The sequence below is a fragment of the Cricetulus griseus genome, chromosome 5, assembly GCF_003668045.3.
Source record: "Cricetulus griseus strain 17A/GY chromosome 5, alternate assembly CriGri-PICRH-1.0, whole genome shotgun sequence".
NCBI classification, from domain to species: domain Eukaryota; kingdom Metazoa; phylum Chordata; class Mammalia; order Rodentia; family Cricetidae; genus Cricetulus; species Cricetulus griseus.
The window spans coordinates 103,714,442-103,736,308 of record NC_048598.1 but is presented as its reverse complement, the minus strand read 5'-3'; the positions used below and the strand labels follow the sequence as shown (position 1 = coordinate 103,736,308).

The 21,867-nt window shown below is 49.0% G+C and overlaps 1 protein-coding gene across 1 annotated transcript in view; it reads left to right on the top strand.

Moving 5' to 3' along the window:
- Positions 1-21,867, top strand: part of Rin3 (Ras and Rab interactor 3) — an 83,644-nt gene that overhangs the window by 1,859 nt on the left and 59,918 nt on the right. The window contains exons 3-4 of the mRNA XM_035445865.1: positions 10,523-10,730; positions 20,023-20,140. Of these exons, the coding sequence (XP_035301756.1) occupies positions 10,523-10,730; positions 20,023-20,140 (326 nt within the window). The remainder of the gene's footprint in view (positions 1-10,522; positions 10,731-20,022; positions 20,141-21,867) is intronic.

Here is a 21,867-nt window from a genome sequence, read left to right as displayed (position 1 = left end):
TCATTGATTGATCCCCACATTCTTGCTCTGTGGTGCCCTCAGCATAACTGTCTGAGCACTGCCAAGCAGCTGGGGTTCATGTGAAGAAATTCAACCTCCAGGCATCCAAGGTTGAGCCCAATGCTGTCCTTTTCCTAAAGAGGCTGCTGAGTCTCTTTAGGGGAGGGGAATGAAGGTGCCTGGCCCGTGATTAGACTCCATGCCCAATGTCACACCTGTTCTGCCAACAACAGCATTTGTTATGAACTACTTGGCTCATGAGTCCTGTCTCCCTTCATTTCTACAATGTAACTACACCCTCAGACAAATTAATCTGCTCCAATTTCTCCAATTGTTGATGATCTATAGAAAACTGATGCTTGCTTACCTTAGGACTTGTTAACAAGAGTTGACTGGATAGAGTGAAGTCTGTCCATATAGAGCAATGCTGTCTGTCAATAAGAAACAAAAGGTTGATACAGAAGCCCTGATAGACTCTACCAGTCACCACAATAATGCAGGTGGACCTTGAGAATGTTCCATAAAGGGTCAGGTGGCGGCGGTGGTGGTGGCGGCGGCTGCGGCGGACGCCTTTAATCCCAACAGTTGGGAGACCGAGGCAAGCGGATCTCTGACTTCGAGGCCAGCCTGGTCTACAGGGTGAGTTCCAGGACAGGCTCCAAAGCTACACAGAAAAACCCTGTCTCAAAAAACAAACAAACAAAAAGTTCTGCAAAATGGTAGAAACTAAACAGTGCCCGGGTCCACTCACAGAAAATACCTAGAACAGGCAAGTCTGTAAAGAGTAGTAGTTGGTGAGGGGGCATAGGGACTGACTGGCGGCTAAAATGTTCTGAGATTTGTGGTGATGGCTGTGACAATATTAAAAACCATGGAGTTAGACACTTTTAAGAGCATATTGGCAGAGATGGTGTGTGTCAGTGTGTGGCTCGGCGTTTGTCTGGAAGAAGCAGTTGACAGATGTTCCCACTGAGTGCTGCATGGCAAAGGGACTGTTCAGTCTGGATGGCACCAGACCCTGGAGAGGGAGAGTACATTCTGATATTGTCATCACAAAGTTGTTGGGGGGGGGTGCTATATAGGGGCAGGAGGTTGTCACCATGTGACTACAAAGTGCAGAAGCAGCCAGAGTCTCTCCATGAATCTGGAGCTCACAGATAGGCTAGACTGGCTGCCAACGATCCCTGATTGTCTGCACCAGGATTAGAAATGCATATTGCCACAACCAGTTCAATCCTTGAGTTTGCACAGCAAGCACTTTATCAAATGAGCTATCTCCTCAATCCTCATCCCGTCCCCCTCTGCACCAGTAGGACAGCCCTGCCTATTGTCACTTCAGCCTTGCCTCCCTCCTGACACTGGTCTGAGGGCCTCATTCCATCCAGCAGTTGCCATCTGTTCTGTCTGTGACGGACTGAGCTCTCGACTGCACTGTCTTCTTTAGTTCCTAGCTCACTACTAAGGAAGGTGGGATGTTCTCCCAGTTTTACCAAGGCCATGAGCATGCAGTGGCCCCAGAATGAAGCACTATCCCTTCCCTGGTACTGTAACCTGTCTTACGCTACTGTGAATATCCTAAGTCCAGGCTTTCAGGTCTGATGGCCTTCAGTGTCAGCTGCCGCTTTGCCCCAAGTCCTGTAGCTCCACAGGAGAGAGGAACAGTTCCCAATGGCCTTCTTGGGCTTCTGCTAGGATGTCCTAGAAGAAAAAGCTGCTCCTTAGAAGTGTCCTGGACCCTAAGTCTCTGGGTGACTGTGGACTGCCCCTCCCCCAAGCTGGACTCTCCAATTCCTTCCTAACATAGACGTACAGGCTTCTGACCTAACTTCAAAGCTCTGAGAAGGCAAAGCACAGATGTCATCTGCATGGAAACTGAGAATAACTCCTGAGATTGGGCTGTCCAGGAAGGTACTGAGCCCCTGTCTCCTATCAGATGGGGTGAGGGACTTGTTCAGGCAAAAGGAAAAGATTTGGGTTCCTCAGACTACCTTCCCTAGCACCTCAGAGAAGGGGTACAAGCATATGGGCTTTTTGTTTTCTCAAGTAAATGCTCAAGCGCAGGGCTGGTGAGATGGCTCAGCAGGTCAAAATGCTTGCTGCCGAGTCTGACAGTTCTGACTTTGATCAGGACCCATGTGGTAAAAAGAAAGAGCCAGCCAGACTCTCACAAGTTGTCCTCTGACCTCCACCCTGATGGGCTCCACATTCACACACAATAAATAGATAAATAAATAAATAAATAAATGTAATTTAAAAATTAAAACTTTTCTGAGTTCAGATAATCCTACAGAAAACTCAGGGATGCCCTGAGATGCAATCCAGCCTGGGACATCCCATTGTGTTACCGCATTTGCCTTGAATCTTCATTAGTAGTCTTAGGAGTCTGGAAGGGTCCCTCTCCTCCACCAGGGAGCACCCTCACCTCCTCCACCAGGGAGCACCCTCACCCCTCCCCTGCCAGGGAGCACCCTCACCCCTCCCCTGCCAGGGAGCACCCTCACCCCTCCCCTGCCAGGGAGCACCCTCACCCCTCCCCTGCCAGGGAGCATCCTTTCCTCAACCCCACCCCATTTCGCCTCCTCCTGGAAGCATCTTACCTTCCTGTGGGGGAGCACCCTCGCCTCCCCCCACCAGGGAGCACCCTCGCCTCCCCCCACCAGGGAGCACCCTCGCCTCCCCCCACCAGGGAGCACCCTCGCCTCCCCCCACCAGGGAGCACCCTCACCTCCCCCCACCAGGGAGCAGCCCCTACCCACATTGGTGAGCTGTGGCCACAGAGGATATACAGCTGTCATGAATGCTTTTTGGACTCAGCATGTAGTTTGCTTATTGCTCTCCATATTCTGGTGTTTTCATTTGTTTGGTTTTTAAGACTTTCTCTTTGGGCTTTGTTCCAGACTCCTGGGGTAGCTGCAGGAACAGAACAAAGAATTCCTGTGGCAGCTCCTCTCTCACTGATGTGAACACTGTGTCTCCCTCCGCCTCCCCTCCTTTTTCCCTGACTCAGTAGAACACTAAGTTTCAGGCCTTGTTTGGTTTTTTTGTTGTTGCTTTGTTTTATTTTGTTTTGTTTTGCCTTACAGACCTCAGTGACTTATTCTAAGAGCTGAGGACATACGTCCCTTTCACCTCTGCCCCAGGGATGAAATGGGAAACGAGCACCAATGCTGGCTTCAGGGTTTTGAGATTTTGTGCACTGGGTGGTATCACTTGTACCAGCTGTGACAGCTGAGAGATGACTTCCCGGAAGTTTATCTGTCCAATTCTTATGGATTGGTACTTTTTTTGGGGGGGAAGGGTACACGTGGTATGTGCAGGTGTGGTACATTTGAGCAGGTGATGTGTGTGTGTGTTCATGTATGCATCCATGCATGCTAATATGGAGGCCAGCGGTTGATCCTGGATGTCTTTTCTCCATCATTCACTACCTTATTTTGTGAAGCCAGATCTGTCACGGAACCTGGAGCTTGCCATTTTGCCTAGGTAGCTGACCAGCCAGCTCCAGGGCTCCTCCCATCTCTTCCCAGGCCTCCAGTGCTAGTTAGAGATATGCGTTCTCACGCTTGTCTTTTATGTATGTGCTGGGAATCTGAACTCAGGTCCTCCTGCTTGCACAAAAAGCACGTGACCTACAGTCAGCATCCAGCCCCGGAACCTGCTTTCTCCCATTGATTCCCTGGTACATGATGCAGCAATGGTGGCCTTTGTCACCATCTCCAGGAGAGGAGGTTTTGGGAAGTGTGAGCGAAGGCGTCTCACCTCTCGGATCTGACAGATTGTCAGGTGAGTGGGCACAGACTCCCATTCTTAGCATACGCATCTCCTCATACTTGACTAGCTTTTAGGACCCGAGAAATGGTCCTTCTTAGCCTTGCTCTGTTACCTGTTTTGCCTCACACTAAGTGAGGCACTGTGGGCGTGAGGAATGGAGTAGAGCTGGGTGGAATGAACTCAGAGTCTAGGTATCCCTGGAAGAAGCAGGTGACCATCCATGTTGTTGCCTAGCGAGACCTAGCTCAACTGTTCCCATGGGCCAGGCTTCACCAGTTCAACTGTTCCCATGGGCCAGGCTTTACCAGTTCTATGGAGCAGATGAGAAAATTATTGGTTTAAGATTTTCATCAACCCCCAACACCCCCCCCAAACACACACATCACAGAACTTTCTATAATGATGCCCTGCATGGCCGTCTGGAAATTATTCCTTGTGCATATTTATATGTCTCTGTATGTATCTGTTCCCAAACAAGATTTTTTTAAAAAAAATTATTGAATTTTCTTTGCCAGCTACTACAAAGATATGCAAATGTGGAACTTTAGAAAAATCTTTCTCTAAAGTTAAAAGTCTTATTTAAAAATACTCTTTTTATTGCATTAATCATCTAATTATTTATTGCATGTGGGGGTATGTGTACCCTGAGGTACCATGGAGGTCAGAGGACAAGTGGTAAGCGTCAGTTCTTTCCTTCCACCATGTGAGTCCTGGGGACCAAACACAGATCTTCAGGCTTGGCAGCAAGCCCTTTTACTTACTGAACCATCTTACTGACTCAATTTTTGGGGAACTTTTTAGTGCAATGGTTAGAAACACAGATTCCAGAGCCTGACCCCAGGGTTTCTCATTTTAGGACCCTTAACTTGTTTCAGCCTGCAAAGACCCTTTCTCCAAGTCTCATACATGGGTGCTGGAAGTGAGATTTAGACTCTTTTGGGGACACAGTTCAGCTTGGTGCAGCAGGTTTGAGGGTGATGGAGATCACATCACCTCTATGAAGCTCTTCATGCCTTCTCTGCTCCCTTGGAGCCCTGTGCAGAGTGTCTGGGTCTTGCCAGAAGTCCTGAGGATAGGTGGTGTGGCATGGCTTTTTCCTAGTCCTCCCATCTCTCAACCCATCCAGTTTCTGTCCAAGTCTACACAAGAGGGCTCAGTTTTCCCAGTAAAGCTTCCAGGAGCTCACCAGGCAGCCAAAGCCTCTGGCTCTTGGCCAGGAAACTTCTGCACTCTCCTCCAAGTGGCAAGCAGCCAGCCAGTGCCCCAACTGCCATACCACTGCTCTGACCCCCAAAAGGGTGTCTGTCTTCTTCCCTCTTAGGTTCATTAGGCCTGTGACAGAGCCCAGACATTCCTCACTGTCCCAAGAGCCAGTTCTCTCCTTCCTTCCAGAGCTGCTCAGGACATTCCAGAGAAGCTGGGTGCTGAGGAGCATTGTGGACTTCTTGGGCTAGCGACCACAGGCACATGGAGACAGCAGTGTCCCTGGACAGGTGTGGAAGGGAAGGCTGTGGGGCCACTAGAGCCATTGCTTGAGCCATGCGCTGGAAGACATCAGTCTTGGAGGGCTTCTGTTTGTGGCAGAGCTCCTCCAGAACCCCTGGCCCTGGCCTAGTTCCTTTATGCTGTCAACCCCGTTCATGATAGCCCTGTCAATGTCACATGTCACGCCTGCTTCTTTATCTACAATCAAAGATTTCAGGGTACAGCAGCCTCAGCATCTGCTGTCAGGAGGGAGGGCGTGGGTGTCAAGAGTCTCTGCTCTGCCAACAGATGACAGGCGCCGTGCCAAGAGCCTTCAGCCACCATCACTGACAGGAGTCACAGCCACAGGCAAAGCTCAGAGTGGGCCAGCTCAGCATGGTCACACCTCCTGCCTGTTCCCTGTGGATGTTGAGAAATCAGGTTTCCCTGTATTGTCTTCTTTAGCTATGGCAGATACCATGTGGTTTTGTCCCTTAGTTTCTGTCACTCTTCCAACCTAGTATGAAGTCCATACCTCCCTGAGACCTTGGTTTCTCCAACTTCTACACCTTTCCAGGAGACAAGGACTGTGGCTTTTGACCTCTTATAGAGTCCTCTAGGCAACCCCCCCACCCCGAAAAAAAAAAAAAAAAAAAACTCTAAGGGCTGTGAGCCAGCCTTTGTCATATTCATGCCCGGCATGGACCTTGAGGAACCTCAAGGATCTGACTTTCCTCATAAGCATCTTCAGAGCCCATGTTGGGTTGACCCATGGAGCTTGTCCCTGCCAGCTGTGTGGACCATGCTGGCCTTACCTGTTCATCCACCAGCTGCACTTGGGGCATGAGGAGAGCCCTCCCTGTGGTTTGTTACTTGGTTAAGAAACTTGGATTGATTCTCTTGGCAATTGTGTCTGTGTTCATGTCGGGTTTCCTACACACTGGAACTCATGGGTTGCCACCAGGACAGGATGTCTGGCGCACAAGACAGCAACACAGACTGGAGTACCATTCAAGTCTACACAGTGGGGGACTGTAACAGGAAGGGTGGCAGCTGAAGAGTTGAGGGGTAGAAACACAATAGCTAGTTCAGCTGAATTACAGGTAAACACTGAGCTAAATCTTCAACAGACTCTGCAACAAACAGATTGCCACAGTAATCCTGCAAAGCAGTTTCTTTTAAAGGTAATTAACTGAAGCCCAGAGAGGTCAGATAATGAGCCTAAAGCCACACAGCCTGAATTCAGATCCTGGCTTCTGGTACAGCCATTAGGCTTCATCTGAATAGGCTTCACAGGGTGTGAAGAATTTTCTTACTTTCCTGAAGAAGTAAAATTAAATATGAAACATGGCAGGAGAGCAAATTTTGAGGTGAACGGTCATACCTGCCTCTTGCCCTTACTGTTTTCCCTGTTTGCATTGCTACTGCCTTCATCTATCTGTAGCTTCACTTTTTGTTTGTTTGTTTGTTTTTTTGTTACTGGTTTTTTGAGACAGGGTTTCTCTGTGGCGTTGGAGGCTGTCCTGGAACTAGCTCTTGTAGACCAGGCTGGTCTCAAACTCAGAGCTCCACCTGCCTCTGCCTCCCGAGGGCTAGGATTAAAGGTGTGCGCCACCACTGCCCAGCTTGTAAATTCACTTTGTGTGCATTCCAGAGGAAGTTCTAGACCTCCCTGAATGTGTTAGCATATGGGTTAAGTACAGAGTACAGTACTAGATTACTGTTCTTAATATAAAATGGGTATGAGCAAAGTAAACAAACACGCAAATATAAGTACACACCGTTTGAACTTCACATTGATTCATGGCATCTGTTTTCTTTGTCCCTGGCTTTAATTTAGTGTGGGCATTCATTTTCCACCCGTGTGGTTGTTCATCGGTGGATCTCTTTATTGCTAGCTGTTCCCTTGTGTGGGGAGCCCAGCTTCTTCCTCCTCCTCCTAACAATGGGTACCTGGCCAGTTTTGAGTAACTGTAAGCTAAGCTACTGTGACCATTTCCTTGCCCATCTTTTTACAGATGTGGGCTTTTGGGAACATACTGAGGAGTGGGACCTGCCATGGAACCCGTGTTATGACACACTGCCCCATCATTTTCCAAAGTGGTTGTACCAATTTACATTTATACAGCAAACCTGAGAGCCTTCTGGTAACTGAGCCACCCTCAGCCAAAGTGGCGGGGGCAGCCCTTATTTCAGTCAATCTTCTAGTTGCTGCATGGTATCACCTTGTGGTTTTAATTTGCATGCCCCTAATAACAAAGGGTTTCTAGCACCTTTGACCTGCTTATTGGCCCATGTGTGTTGTCTTTGGAGAATCTGTTCAGATCTTTTGGTTTCCCTTTTTAAAAATAGTTTATTGTAACTTTATTTTCTGTGCATTGGTGTGAAGGTGCCAGATCCTGGGAAACTGGAGTTACAGACAATTGTGAGCTGTCATGTGGATGCTGGGAATTGAACCCCGGGTCCTCTGGAAGAGCAGCCAGTGCTCTTAACCCTTGAGCCATCTCTCCAGCCCTGTTGACTTCCTTTTTTTTTTAATTGACTTGCTTGTCACTCATGAAGTATGTGTTTTGCAAATGCTTCCCTCCAGAAGAATTGGCAGAGGTGTGTGCATGTCTGTGTGCACGTGCATAGGTCCACATGCATGTGGAAGGCAGAGGACAAGCTCGTGTGTTGTTCTTCAGGCGTCTTCCACCTTGTGTTTTGAGACAGGGTATAGTGGTTCCAATAAGAATGGCTCCCATCGGCTCACATGTTTGTTGTGCTTAGCCATCATGAAGTAGCACTCCTTGAAAAGAATTAGGGGGTGTGGCCTTGTTGGAGTGGGGTGTGGCCTTGTTGGAGTGGGGTGTGGCCTTGTTGGAGTGGGGTGTGGCCTTGTTGGAGTGGGGTGTGGCCTTGTTGGAGTGGGGTGTGGCCTTGTTGGAGTGGGGTGTGGCCTTGTTGGAGTGGGGTGTGGCCTTGTTGGGGTGGGGTGTGGCCTTGTTGGAGGAAGTGTGTGAGTGGGGATGGGCTTTGAGGTTTCAAACGCCTAAGCCAGGCCCAGTGCCTCTCTCTTCCTGCTGCTGTAGATCCACATGTAGAACTCTGAGCTACTTCTCTGGCACCATGTCCTGCCTGCATGCCACCATGCTACCTGCCATGACAATGGACTGCCTCTTGTACTGAAAGCAAACCACAATTAAATGCTTTCCCTTATAAGAGTTTCCTTTATAAGTGGTCATGGTATCTCATCACAGCAATAGTAACCCTAAGACACTAGATCTCTCACTGGCCTAGAACTTGGCAAGGAGGCTAAGCTGCCTGGAGAGCAAGCCCCAGGCATCCGCCTGTCTCTACTTCCTCAGTGCTGGGACTGCAAATGTGTGTGCCACCATGCCCAGCTTTTTATGTAGATTCTGAGTACCAAACTTGGATCTCATGCTTGCCTGGCAAATACTTTACTCCCAGCCACCCAGACCTGGGTAGAAGTTTTCAACTCCAATTCAACTATTTTTTTTAATACAATGGTTGTTTTTGACACCTTGTGATGGGGAAGTGCTTTGTGTGTGTGTTTGTCTTACTGGATGATAAATAAAGTACTGTTTGGCCAATGAGGCAGCAAGTTAGGCAGGACTAGGAGTCAAGGAGGATTCTGAGAAATGTAGTAGAGAAGTGGTGATCCAGGCAGGAAGTGACATAACCGAGACTCATATTTAAGGAAGGATAAGCAGGAAGTGGCCCCTTTCCCCTCCACTTTTCCTCCAGCTTCGCGATGTGATCCACCGACAAGGGGGGACGCCAATGGAAGGTGTCCGATAAGCCTTATAAAATATATAGATTTATGATAATTAAGACTGAGCTAACAGATGAGAATCCTAGTCATTGGCCAAGCAGCATTTGTACATAATATAAGTCTCTGTACTATTTTGTCCATCCATGCGGCAGGCAGAACCCGGGCAGCTGGTGGAGACAACCCACATGGCGGTAGGGCTCAGGCGGCTTTCAGCGGAAAGATTTATCTAACAACCTTGTCTCATGCCTTTTCTTATCTGTTGAAGTGAGTTAAGGGCCCCATGGGAACTACAGGCAGATAGGCAGCTCAGGCAAGAGACTGGAGAAGGATATGTAGATTCTACAGGAGTGATGGACAGCTGCCTTTGGGGGGGTGGGTTCCTTTCAGGATAAGAATGCCTTCAATAATAGGGCACTGGCCTGAATTCTTTAGGAAGTTGGACCTGTAGAAGATTTTGGAGCAAGGAAGCACAGTGTTAGGCCCCCATGTCTCAAGTTTGGTCACCAGAGAGCAGCAGCCTGCAACTCATGATGCAGAGAGGACCTTGCAGGGTGGGGGGTGTCTACCTCTTTAGGTCTTCAAAGATCCCAGGCTTAGGAAACCTAAGGTCTGGTCCAGGGAGCAGGGTGTCAGACCTGAGAAATGTAGTAGAGAAGTGGTGATCCAGGCAGGAAGTGACATAAGTCCTTCCCTCAGGACTGGGGCTCTAGGGGAGCTGCTTGAATACTTAGAGCCACGGCTCCCAGTGACTCCAGAACTCCTGAGGCTCCCTGTCCTCTAACTTTACTTTCCACCTGCCCCCTTCCCTGAAGTTCCTCTTGGAACAGGAGGTCCTAGGGCTTAAGCCCAGTGTCCTTCCTTCTGGAAACCTCTCCCCCAGAAACCTGCAATTTGCAGTCTAAAGTCACAGTGTACTGGGTCCTCCTTGGCCTTCCAGGCCCCTCTTTTCTCTCTGAAATGAAAATGCCTAGATGGTTTATGGGGTTCCCCCCTCTGCCCTCTCTCTTCCATTTTGCACACTGTGGTCACCTCAGCCTATATTTTGAGTATGGACCAATCACTCTTAACCCGGTGACCAACATGTGGCAAATCACAATGGGTGTTGCAGGTCTGTCTCATTCGTGGTGGTAACTACGTGAGTGTGGACAGGTCAAAAATGGAGCTAGCTGCATACAAGCCATGTGTTGTTCAATTAAAAGGTTTCAAAACCCTTCTTTGGGGATCTACTCAGATGCCACCATGCTTCTTTGAGTCCACCTGGGCCACTGTGTCCACTCTACTTCTGTTATTTTTAGTCCCTTGGGCCTTAGCCAGCTATTTCTGTGTATGTCTTACTTGCTATAATGATACATGCCTTAGGTGGAGACTCATCTGTTGATATCATTCCCTAAAGGGGCTCTGGCCACATAGATGTTAAATGAGTAAATAGGGTTGATTCAATCCCTACTTGTTGTCCACCTCCCATGGATCTGAAGGATGTACTGACCATTTGGTTCTGTGTCCTGTTCTCAGTCCTATTCCAGATGCTGGCAAAGGAGAGGGAGAAGAAGACGAAGAGAAAGACGGCATGAGGCTCGGTCTGCCAACCACCTCAAAGAACTGCATCCCACGCCGGCGCATCAGTGTCCTGGAGAAGCTGGTGAAGACCTGCCCTGTGTGGCTGCAGCTAGGGCTAGGTCAGGCAGAGGCTGCCAAAATCCTGCAGTGGGAGGTCGCTGGGGTAAGTGAGCTCTGTCCACCCCAGATTGCACTCCACAGACTTGGGTGCATGCAAACAGCTGCTTTCTGCTCTTCTTGCCTCCATCTTTCCTCGTTTGTCTGGAATCAGTGGTGGGGAGGTGAGGCTTGTGCTGGCAGGGGCTTCTGGGGCATTCAGACACCAGAGATACAGAACTGTACTGGCTTTCTCTGACTTTAAGAGCTAGGTCACTAATCAGGGACATGAGTGTCAGAGGTAACATTATTTAGATGCCCCTTGTTTATGGACAAAGTCAAAGGCCATGTGGTTCATCAGCAGATGTTCTGGAGTTGGGCTTTGAGGTGGGCAAATGGCCCTACATTTCTGGGATTTGTTTTTGTTTCCTTGAAATGGGAGCGTTAATATCTCCTTTCTACATGCTGTTCCCAGTACATGGAAAGAGAGAGTGAACAGTAGATGGTGGCTAGGGCTGGGTGGGAGAGTGGATGGGTGGGTGGTAGATGGATGGGTAGGTGGAGGTGTGGGTGGGTGGATGGATAGCTGCAGGGGTGGATGAGTAGATAGGTAGATGGATGTGTGGATGGATAGGTGGGTGGGTGGATAGGTGGATGGGGGTTGGTGGGAATATGGAGAGATGAGATAGACAGAGATGACCAGATAACAGTTGACTGAGTCAGAGCGCCTCCCCTGCTCCTGTCACCCCCACACATATTTTCTCAAATGCTATTCCCTTTCAAACACAGCATGTCATTTGTTTTAATTATAAAAGTGATCCATATATGCATTCATTATTTAAAAAAACAAGCTGGACAGAAATGAACAAAATTATCAGAAGTAAAATGTCTAATGAAGGATTTTTCCACCTACTCAAGGCCAACTCACTCCCCAGAAGGCTTTTTAAAAAAAAAAGTTAAGGCACATCATATCACATCAAAACAGACATTTAAAGTGTACCACAGGCATTTAGTATGCTCTGGGTGCCATGTGGTTACCACCTCCATCTGGGTCTGAGACATTCTCTTCACCTGTCCCCATTAAGCAGCTCCTCTCCACTTTCCCCTCCACCCAGGACCACTATGCTTCCACGTCATCTGACAGAGACCAATGTTGAACCCTTTGGCCGTCTCCTACACAGTGTCCCACACCCTACCAGCCATATTCCCCAAGGATTCCCTGTGTTCGAGGTTCTCTTCCACTGTCTTCTCAGGGATGAACCATGACCCCCAAACTACCTAAGGCAGCTATTGCTGTTACTTCCCAGGAGCCACAGGGAGGGAGTGGCAGAGCCAGGATTTGAACCTGGGCAGTCTAAATGCACCTAGAATCTATCTCACACTGTGTCTGTCTGATTGATTGATACTGAGGACTCTTGCTTCCTAGCTGACCTCATCTGGGTGTGGCTTGTGGCACTTCTCTTTCTCCTGTGACTCATCCTCAATCTAGGACTGGGGTTCAGATTCCCTTACCCCCAAATATATCAGAGCCACAAAGATGTCATTTGTGCCTGGAAATTGGGATGACTGGGAGCCAGGGGACCTCTAGCCAAGTCCCAGCCACCCTGCCACAGGGTGTAGGGCTGGGAAGGTGATAATATCCCTGAGCCCACTCAGCCCTCTCCAGCCCATAGGTCAGCCTGAGTGTCCATAGATACCTCTTTCTCCAAGGGGATACACAGTACAAAGCAGGGGGGGCAGGGATATGGCTGTAGCCCAGAAAGCAAACTCACTGTTTATTCCTCTCTAAAGGTGTCTAGTCCTTAAGTGACTGGGGCCCATACAGCAGGTACCCCTAGCAGCCTGTACCTCCCCCTGTGTGGCAGGATTCACAGCTTACAGGCAGGCCAAGGAGCAAGCTGGTGGCTGGTGTATTATCTGCTTTTGTCACTGTGATGAGCACTGTGACCCAGGCACCTCACAACAAGAAGAGCTGATTGGGGTTTACCATTCCAGAGGAGTAAGAGTCTGCATGGAAAAGAAATGGCAGGTGTGGCGACTGGAGTGTAGCCAGCTAAGAGTTTACATCATGACCCACAAGCACAGGAGCAGAAAGAGCAATCTAGCTGTAGGAAAGACTTACACTCAAGGCCCACCCCAGTGGCATCCATCCTCCAGCAAAGCCACACCTCCTGAGCCTACCCAAACAATGCCACCAACTGGGGAACCTAGTATTCAAATGCCTGAGAGTATGGGGGACATTTATCATTCAAACCACCACAGCTGGCTGTCAGGAAGGCTGTGTCCAGGGTGTGGGAAGGTGGGTCTAGTCACTGAGTAGTAAGAAATAGATCCACCCCACCCCAGACCCTGGAAGAATACTGATGGGGGTCATACCACAAACTGGGGCAATAGACATTGTGGCCTTGTGACTAGAGGTAGGCTCGGTGGTAGCATGAATGCTGTGTTTAGCAAGCACTCCCACTCCCTGCCCACCCGAAGACTCATACCATCCTTTCTTCAAAAAGCAGAAAAACTTGACATCTTCCAGGCCCCTAAGGGCAGAGATGGTTGTTTGGGTTGTTTGTGAGCACCATCCCTTTGCTGTCTAGATGTCATCTTGTCATCAAGAAGGCTCTGCTTTTATCCTATTTCGGGAGCCATAAAGAGGACTGAGGTGTTACCTCAGTGCCAGCCTTTTAGAGCCACTGGTGTCCTGAAAAGAGTCAGCAGAGGTTATCCACACTAAATGAATCCCCCTGGAAGGCAGTTGGAGCACACACCCTCAGGGCTCTGTCACCTGACTGTCTGGGAGCTTCGTGCTGTTCATCAGTCTATTACTATTATGTAGGTTTGACAGTTCATTTTCCATTTTCCTTTCTCTCTGCCTGTTGTGTGAGAATAATCCCCTGCCAGGGACAGCCCTGAGGTAAAGGGATATTTGAGCTGGCTTCAGGAGGCAGGGCTAGAAGTTAGGAGTTTAGGGCTGGCCCAGTGCTGAGTGCAAGCTTGCTAGCCCGGGGGTGGGGGGGGTGGGGGGGTAAGGTCATTCACCTACCTCAGGTTATGAGGCTAGTAAGTGGCAGACCCAAGTTCAGGCCTACTTGGAGCAGAGTGGAGACTAGACCAATAAAGGAGAAACAAGAAAGCAGCAAACACAGTCACCCTCGTAACACTGTATTTTACCTGCCCATTAACTATGGATAGAAAATGTTGGGAACAGTTGCATCTGCGCTGAACAGTATAGATGGACTCTAAATGCTACAGCATGACTCCCTTTCACACATCACTGGCCTGGCTCAGAGATGACAAGTGATCCCTGGATGGTTTAGAGAGTAGAGGAGGATGTGAGCAGGTTGTACAGAGAGATTCAAGTGTGTTAACTAAGGATGGGGATGTGTTCTGAGAGGTGATCACCATAATATCTTTACAGAAGCTAAGATGACCACTGCCAATATTATTTGGTCCTTGTACCTTGGTCCCTGTCAGCTAGGCACAATCAGCACCCCCCCTCCTTCCAGATGAGGCAGTTGAGGTACAGAGATGTTGATTCATTTGCCTAAAGTCACACAGCTAAGAAGAGTGGGGTTGGGGAATATAGCTCCATGAGTTCCAGGCCAGCCTGAACCACAGCTTAAGACTCTATTCCAAAGAAGAGGGAAGAGAGGCTCATGGGGAGATCTTCAGAGATGCTGGGAAAGCCCTATGCCTGCACAGTGTGGTTCCCACAGAACCAGTGCAGTGATGTCACTATTTTGAAAACCACAGACACCATGGGTGGTCCCTGTGCTGTAAGACATTCCAGAGATCTCCTGGGTCCACCTCGTGAAGCATTGTGAGAGTCAGCCTTTGTCATGCCTAGAGCCAACTCCCTTGCCCCAATCTATGTGACCTTGGCCAGATCTACTTCCTTCCCCTGGACCCGCCTATACTCCTAGCAGCCTCTTCTCTGATAAGGAGTCGGAACACTGTGGCCCTTTTTAAAAGAAAAACAAACTCATATGTATCCAGTAACACAGCAATCAGAAAGTTGTCTTTATTCTGCACTCAGGCTGGTTTGTTATTTTAGTTAGAACAGCTTTAGAGCGATGGAAAAGTTGCAAGCATAGAACAGAGAGTGCCCTGTACCCTGAGAACAGAGCATGCCCTGTGCCCACCCACATGCAGGCTCCCCCGCTGGCAGCCGCTAACCAACACTTGCCACAGCCACTGTACCAGCCCTGGTACATTAGTGTCAGCTAAAGCCTGGGCTTGGTTTTACCCGATGTCCTCTGTCTGCTCCAGGACACCCATGCCATGCAGTCAGCATAGCTCCTTTGACTCCTCTTGGTGTGGACAGATTGTTTTTCAGACAGATTTGAGGAGGACAGGTTGGGCATTTAGCAGGATGTCCTACTTTAGAGTTTGACTAGTGGTTAAGTGTGGATTGATGAATCTCAGTGGAGTAACAGAGGCAAAGAGTGCCAGCCCATCATTCAAAGGTTCTGTTAGTCATGATTTTTGCTGCTGTGATAAGTTCCTGAGAGATGGTTTAAAAAATAAAAAAAAATTTTAAATGGGCTCATGGTTTGAGAGAGCTCAGTTCATATTTAGTTAATGACATTGCTTTGGACCTGAAGTGAGGTTGAGCGGGATGACAGAGCCAATGATTACCAAAGCCTGGTACCCCTTGGTAGACAGGAAGTAATGCCCATCACCCCATGGTGAACAGGAAGTGATGGAGCAAAGTCCATTTCCCGGTCTCTGACCATCTGCATGCACTCCCCAGCTCTGTTGGAGTGGGATCCAGGTGAGAGAACCTTAGCTGCAGGTGAACTACCTACCACAGCTACATGAGCCCAGGATGACCCCTGGGCTGCCCACCTAACCCTGCAGTTTTTGCCTCGACCAAACTAGGTACATCCTCATAGGCATGATGGGAAATTCCTCCAGCTGCAAACAGCTCTGGTCCAAAATGAAAGATGAAAACACAACCATTTAGAGTGTATCTAGATTTGAGTTTTTGTTTGTTTGAAGGGATTTCTGTGGCCGTGTAATTCTTTGCCTAAGTCTTTTTCCATCCCAGCTATTGCTGAAAACACTGGCCTGTTCAAAACCTATCCTATCGTATCCCAGCACTTGGGAGGCAGAGGGGCAAGGGGGTGGGGTGGATCTCTGAGTTCAAGACCACCATAGACATCCTGGCAGGGTATGATCTATGGTTGTACATGCCTGCAATCGCAACACTCAGGAGGCTGAGACAGGAGAATCACTGCAAGTTTAGTGTTATGCTGGGTTCCATAGCATGTTTCAGTCCAGCTTGGACTAGCTAACAAGACATTGTGTCAAAAAATAAGACAACAGGGCTGGAGAGATGGCTCAGAGGTTAAGAGCACCGACTGCTCTTCCAGAGGTCCTGAGTTCAATTCCCAGCAACCACATGGTGGCTCACAACCATCCGTTATGAGATCTGGTGCCCTCTTCTGGTGTGCAGATATACATGGAAGCAGAATGTTGTATACATAATAAATATAAATAAAATCTTAAAAAAAAAACAAAAGTGTTCCATATTGGCCAAGACAGACAAGGAAGGATCCTGAGTTGTCAGCACCAGCCTCAGAGGTTGCCTTAATTCGTTACAAAAGAACTCTCATGTAGCCTTTGGGGATGGGGGTTTCTGGGAAGGTCCCCAAGGTGCTGGAACAAGAGGAGCATTTTCTCCAAGGAAAGCTTGGAATCCTTCATTGTTTCCCTCCCTGCAAAGCCAGCTCAGAGAGGGCAAGTGACCTGCGTAGGAATTTAGGAGGATATAACTCTTCAGACTCAGGGTTCAGGGCCCTCACCGCCGTCTAGTTCAGAGTTCATCTGGAAGAACCCTAGCTGTCCACAGAAGTTAGACCCCAGTGTGGCACATGGCTCGGTGGCTTACACTGTTCTGGGAAGGCCATTCTGTTTCCTAGGGGTTCCTAGTGGATCATCTTGGGGGAGCTGATGAGAGAAAAGGGACGGAGAAGCCAGATCACTGACACAGATGTCAGGAGGTCAGGTAGGTGAGGACTCTGGGACCGGCATGGTCTGCTGGTGACCTGGTTAATAAGGGAGATCTCAGGAGCAGGTACCTTGGCAGTGTGGGCAGGAGGGTGAACAGCTCTGTGACCAGTCACTCTGGAATGAACAGAAGGCCCCAGCAACTGCCCCTGCTGCCGGCATTCCCACATGGCTCACTCACTGGCTTCTCTCCACTCCAAGCTGAGGCCTGAGGTCTGCAGCTTGGAATCAGGCCCATCTGGGTTTTTTGTTTTTGTTTCTGTTTTTGGCCGCAGGAGCCTCCTGCCCAACCTGCCCAACCTTTCTAGCTCAGAGATGCTTAGGTGCACAGTAAACGCTAGAATTCCAGGCATGTGTACCAGATCTAGCCAGCAGCATTTGAGGTCTCGTTGCCTGGGCAGGAATGAAATCATAGGTGTGTAAGGATACCCATCCCAACCCTGCTCACCTCCCCTAGGTCAGGGTGGGGCTGGCAAGTCCAGCCTGGAATCCCTTTTCAGCTATCCTCTGAAACCAAGGGCGTAAGAGCCTCCTGTTAGCATAGCCCCACGCCTGGTTGGAAATGTCCTCACAAGAGACAGATGCCCCTGCCTGCCTCAGGAAGTTCCCAGGGTTTTGAAGCTCTGTACCAAGAACTGGAAACAAAGACCAGCTGTATTTCATATTGTGCCACACCCACTCATACACTCATTCGCATGCATTTCCTCCAGCCCCGCTCATTCCCAGGGATCTGTGGGCAAGGAGGCTAATTGACCTTGAACCTCTGTCGAAGAAACAAAGTGACTTCATATTTGAGAGACATCTTTGGGACAGTTAAAGTTCAGTGTCTCGACCATTGTCTCTGGGCAGGGAGTGAGGCCTCATGGAAGGATCTAGAAACGAGCAAACAGACTAGCAACTCCTCTTCCTTTCTCTCCACTTCTGCTTCTGGTTCTCATGTTCCCTCCACCCTGCCCAGAAAAGAGAGGTTGATTTCCCACCCACCCCCAGCTTCTCACTTCAGCTAACTTCCAGAAGGGCCATGCATGCTCATGAAGACACAACCTTTGAGAGCCTGGTGAAATACGGGAAGGTCATGTCTGGGACGCAGAGTCTAAGGGCCTAAGTTTAAAACCCATCTCTATTTAATCCCAGCACTTGGGAGGCAGAGGCAGGTGGATCTCGGTGAGTTCAAGGCCAGCCTGGTCTACAGATCGAGTTCCAGGACACTCTTAAAGCTATACGGAGAAACCTGACTCAAAAAAACAAATAATAACAAATAAAACCCATTTCTAGCGTCCCTTGTGCTATCTTAAACATTACCTGGCTCTTCTTACCTGTTTCCTCAACCATGTCCCCTGTAGATTTAGTATGAGAAGTTGCAAGTTCAGGCTTGGGGCCGACCGGGGAGCAGGTACATGTCAGCTACAGTGGATCAGGAGCTGTGAGCTCACTGCATGTTTTATTAATAACACTACCATCATGCCTAGGATGATCTGGCAGTGTCATGGTGGGATTAATAACCAGTAGTCGTGGAAGCAACATTTGGAGCCTAGGGAGAGGTCTTCTCCTGAGCCTCCCACGCTTGGGGTCATGTCCTCCCACTTAGGGATGTCCTGGTGTCCTTGTTTCTCAGCCAGCCCTCAACAGCTTGGCCACACTCCTGTCTTGGGAATTCCAGCTGAGCTGTTTGGGACCTGAGCCCAGGAGACAGAGTCCAGGGGCAGAGTGAGGATGGAGAGATTGGGGACACAGACCAAGTGCTTCCCTTCCTTCGGCAGTGTATTTAAGGAGGCTGGGAATATTCCAGAAGGTGTCACCTGGGAAGGAAGGGTGAGCCTGGGAGGGGCCAGCTGAGCCTGAAAGGGACAGTATTAAACAACAGTTTGTAACAAAGGAGAGGCCTTTCTCATTGTGACTGCACCTGGGAGGCCACTGCCTCCAGGAACCATTGGGAGTAGAGCCGCTACAGAATCAAAAGTGGAACAGCCTAGGAGTCTGTAAATAGACGGTACCAGTTCTGAACTGTCCATGGTCAGACAGTACTGGCTTAGTAGAGCACAGACATACATGTCCCCTGGCCCAGAGGCTGGTCTGTTGATTCTGTCAGCTCAGAAGGGGTCTGTAGCAGAAGCCAGCCTCAAAGAGCTACATTTCTGGTTAGTGCAGAGAGACCTTGCATGGTGAAGACCCTGAGTATCCCGAGACTGGATCCCATTTGGGCCTTTCATAGCCGGAAACCTGTAAGTTTATATATCTATCTGTAATACAATGAGAGGCCTCTCTGTTGTTACAAACTGTCGTTTTCTAATGCCCCGGCCTTCCTGAGTTCATCCTGTGGCTCAAGACAGGCGTTTACTCAGTCACCACACCCTCCCGTAGTAATGGGCAGTGATGGTCAGGGTCTCTTGATTGTCACCTGTAAAACAGGGGCAATAGCAAAACCCACACCATGGGGTAATGGAGAAAGTAGAACCAGTAAATATATGATGTGTCCAGACAGTTCCTGCCACAGAGAGCTCCAGGTGAACTGGTTGCTATTTTTAGCAGGGATAATAGCTAAGGTCTGTAAGCCCAGCTACTCAGAAGGCTAAAATGGAGGATCAAAAGTTCAAGTAAAGGTTCGTGTAGATTACAGACTGTGTTCAATTCCAGCCCAGGCAACTTAGTGAGACCTTGTCTCAAAGAAAAATGAAAGGAAGGCTGGGGCTGGAACTTAGTGGAAGGGCCTTGCTGCTTAGCATGCACAAGGCCCTGCGTTTAATCTCCAGCTCCATAAAGTCCAAACAAAATATTAGCTTTACTTATTTAGTTAGTTTTGATTTTTTTTTTGTTTTGTTTTTGAGATGGGAATTTCTCTGGCAGTCCTAGCTGTCCTGGAACTCGCTCTGTAGACCAGGCTGATCTTGAACTCACAGATGCCTGCTCCTGCATCCCGAGTGTGGGATTAAAAGCTTGCACCACCACTGCCAGACTGCTATTTTTACTTTTGAAAAGGGAAAAACGTATACATTTTCTGATACCTATAATTGCTCCCAACAGGCATTCCCCATCTCCACCCCCACCCCTACTCCAAAAAACTGGGTGCTAGAGCAGGAGTTGAAATTGAACTGCCAACTATCAGGGCTTTTCTGAGCCTAGATCGTGGACCACCCTCATATAGAGCCTCACCCCTACCCCATGCTTCAGCAGTGGAGAAACTGAGACTCGGGGACCTCCAATCTGGATTTGGGTCAGGTTCACTTTTCTCAAGTGTGACCACTTCCCCTTCAAGCTTGTTTCAGATACTCGTTGGACGACTTCCACCCTACTGCTGTCCCTCTTGCCTCCCCCGGAGCTTCCGATTCACTGAGTCTTTGCTTCTACCGTTGCAGATGTTCCTGGTGTGTCGGGACAGCAGCCGGAAGCGCCTGGTGCTGTGTGTCCATTTCCCTTCCCCCAAAGACAACTCTACTGAGGTCCTGGAGTTTCCCATCAAAGAAGAAAAATCTAGTAAGTTCTCGCCTCACCTTCCTCCTCCCTCCACGCTTCAGCAGCAGAACCTTCTAGCCACAAATGCTCCACTCTGTTCCCATGTTTAGAACTAGAATGGGGGAAATCATTTTTAGAGTTGGGTCCAAGGTAGTTTGGATTAGGTAAGAGTTCGCGAGGAGGCATGTGTTAGTGTGTCTCCTGTGCTCACATCCTATGGACTAGACTTGACTAGGTTTGTTTTAAACTCAGCTGATCACTCACATGTTAAAATTGCCAGACATGGTAGCACATGCTTGTAATCCTAGCTCCATGAGACAGCGACGGGAAGGTTCGCTACAACTTGAAGACGCAGCTATGCAATGTTAGGGCCACAAATGTCAAGTTAGAAAGGCTCTATTTCAAAACATTAAGCAAAGTCACTTAAGTTTCACTTTCTCACCATGGCTTGGTTGGCTTTGCCTCCCAGTGGCCACAGTTGAGCTCTCTCGTGTGTGTGAGCACAAAGGAAGATAAAGGGAAGAAAGGGGAGAAAATAAGACGTCTGGTTCTGGGTTCCAGCGGCATATTAGTATACTCTCAAACCATGACCGGGGTGGCATGTAGCCACTCGGGCTTTCCCTTCCATCAAATGAGGGTAACCATCACCATCCTATCTCTGCCCCAGAGTCTTTATAAGGGTCACATGGGCAAACATGCCTAAAGACAAAAGTTCTGAGTGTGCACAGGACTTCCAGAACAGAGCTGGCCTAGTAGGGAGCCTGTTTGGGGGTCTTTAGTCCAGGCTGGCCTCAAACTCATAGTCTCCCTACCTCAGCCTCTCTCTGCCATGCTGAGAGGTGCACACCACCATGCCTGGATCCTGGGATGGGTTTGCACCGATAAAAACATCTTGGAGTTTGGATCTCTTCTGGCCTAGGCTCCACCCCTTTAAATCTGTATGCCTTCTTTCCAAGGCCATGCATTCACATATCGGGTTTTAAAATCCAAAAACTCTGTGACAAGTATCCATAGAATAAAGCTGAGTGGTGGCAGTGGACACCTTTAATCCCAGCACTCAGGGGGCAGACAGGTGGATCTCTGAGTTGGAGGCCAGCCTGGTCTACAAAGCAAGTTTTCAGGACAGCCAGAGCTATTACAAAGAGAAACCCTGTCTCAAAAAAAAAAAAAAAAAAAAAAACTCATGGGATATTCCAAGCACCAGCTGACATCCATAGAAACAATTCCAGGGTGTTCCCTGGACCTTGTCACCCTTGTCAACCACAAGTGACAGCAGCCAGGGAAGCTACAGTAAATGCTTGTTTTTCAGGACAGTGAGAAAGTCATAGACAAATAAGATGGAGGTCCTAGCTTCAGGGAATCTCCGGTCAGGTTGGTGGGTAGGGGCTGTGCTAGAGCAGGGCAAACAGATATCCCTTGCTTTGTCTTGACATCGCTTGACAGGGACTCCTGTGGAAGGGTGTGGCAGGCACAGATCCTCCTCCCTTCTGTGGGAAGAATCTTGGGAGGGCATCTAAGAGGAGGAAGCTTCAGGGCTGGGGACTGAATCTGTGAAGGTGCTTGTGTTAGTTCAATCAAAGGTTGGTTTTCTACAAAAGGAAAATAGAGCAGGTTCCCCATCCTTCTGGGAGGGGGTCTTTCCGGGGACTCGGACCACATGGGCAAAACACAAGTGCCCTGTCATATATTTGTCACGTGGTTACGGAGTGCGCATTTTGTGGCGGGAACACACAGCACTTGTCTTATAG